The following is a 972-nucleotide window of genomic DNA, read 5'->3' as shown; positions in this document are numbered from 1 at the left end:
CGGGATGCGGCGTGTGCGGGCCTGGTTCCGCACCGTGAGGAGCCGGTGCGCGGGGCTCGGGCCGATTCTCTCTCGTGACATCCGCCGAGATTGAGACACAGCCTCTCGCCCCCCCAGTTGGGACAGCGGTGGCTTTACCTCTCCAAAATCAGCGCTTCAGAGGGGCCGTTATCAGGGCTTAAGAATATAATTAACCTTTTCATCGACTTAAAACCCATCTCGGCTTCGCCTCTCGGTGCCCTGTGGATCCACAGCGCAAACTGTGCGTTGAGTTACCGTCCTGAAGAGTCTGAGGTCATCACCTCTGGGTAAACGCTGTCTGCAGTCATTAATTAAGTAGCCAAAGATGATTCTAAACACGTTGTTGTAATTTATGACTAATAAATAGCTTTTGTATTTTGCAGAATCAATGTCATCAAAGTCAGTTTCTCCTCACGCTTTATGTTCCTTTTTCTTTCTTAAGCTCTTGGCAGCCCCAGATGGTTCCGTTCCGAGGAAGCCACTGGCAGACTTCGCTGCTGGCGTTCAGGGCATCTCTCCCCATGAGGTGAGTGCAACTACCATGGAGTTACATAGAAGTGTTTTCATTTTGAAAGACAAATTTCCCAAGTCTAAACTAACTTCTAACCAGAGATGCTTAAGTCACTATATGTAAAAGTAGTCAAGAACCTTTGGCCCCTGGAGGAGAGTTTAATGGTAACCTGTACAACTACCACTTTATGCTCCTGTGTAGTTGTATTTGCTTCCAAGGAATGTGGTTGGAGATGTTCAGATTTAAACTGTGCTCCAGAATTCCCTTCTGAGCAACAACAGAAATGAAAGCCTGGCTGAAGTGAAAATACTTTACTATAATGTGGGATATTAGACAGCCTGCATTTATATATTATGTTATGTTTTGTTATCTGTGTTTTGATGTAACTAGATTTAAAATATCCTGGTAGCTATTAGGTACCCTCAGAGAGACTGTTTCAC

General features: G+C 45.3%; 1 protein-coding gene across 1 annotated transcript in view; it reads left to right on the top strand.

The window, feature by feature from the left end:
• Positions 1-117: 117 nt before the first annotated feature.
• The window catches only part of MRPL40 (mitochondrial ribosomal protein L40), a gene marked incomplete at its 5' end in the record, with an annotated part of 1,991 nt that continues 1,136 nt past the window's right edge, over positions 118-972 (top strand). The window contains 2 exons of the mRNA XM_010165239.2: positions 118-308; positions 464-547. Of these exons, the coding sequence (XP_010163541.2) occupies positions 118-308; positions 464-547 (275 nt within the window). The remainder of the gene's footprint in view (positions 309-463; positions 548-972) is intronic.

The sequence above is a fragment of the Antrostomus carolinensis genome, unplaced genomic scaffold (genome assembly GCF_000700745.2).
Source record: "Antrostomus carolinensis isolate BGI_N321 unplaced genomic scaffold, ASM70074v2 scaffold50853, whole genome shotgun sequence".
In the NCBI taxonomy this organism is placed as follows: domain Eukaryota; kingdom Metazoa; phylum Chordata; class Aves; order Caprimulgiformes; family Caprimulgidae; genus Antrostomus; species Antrostomus carolinensis.
Note: the sequence above shows the minus strand (reverse complement) of the source record. Positions and strands in the feature narration are given on the sequence as shown.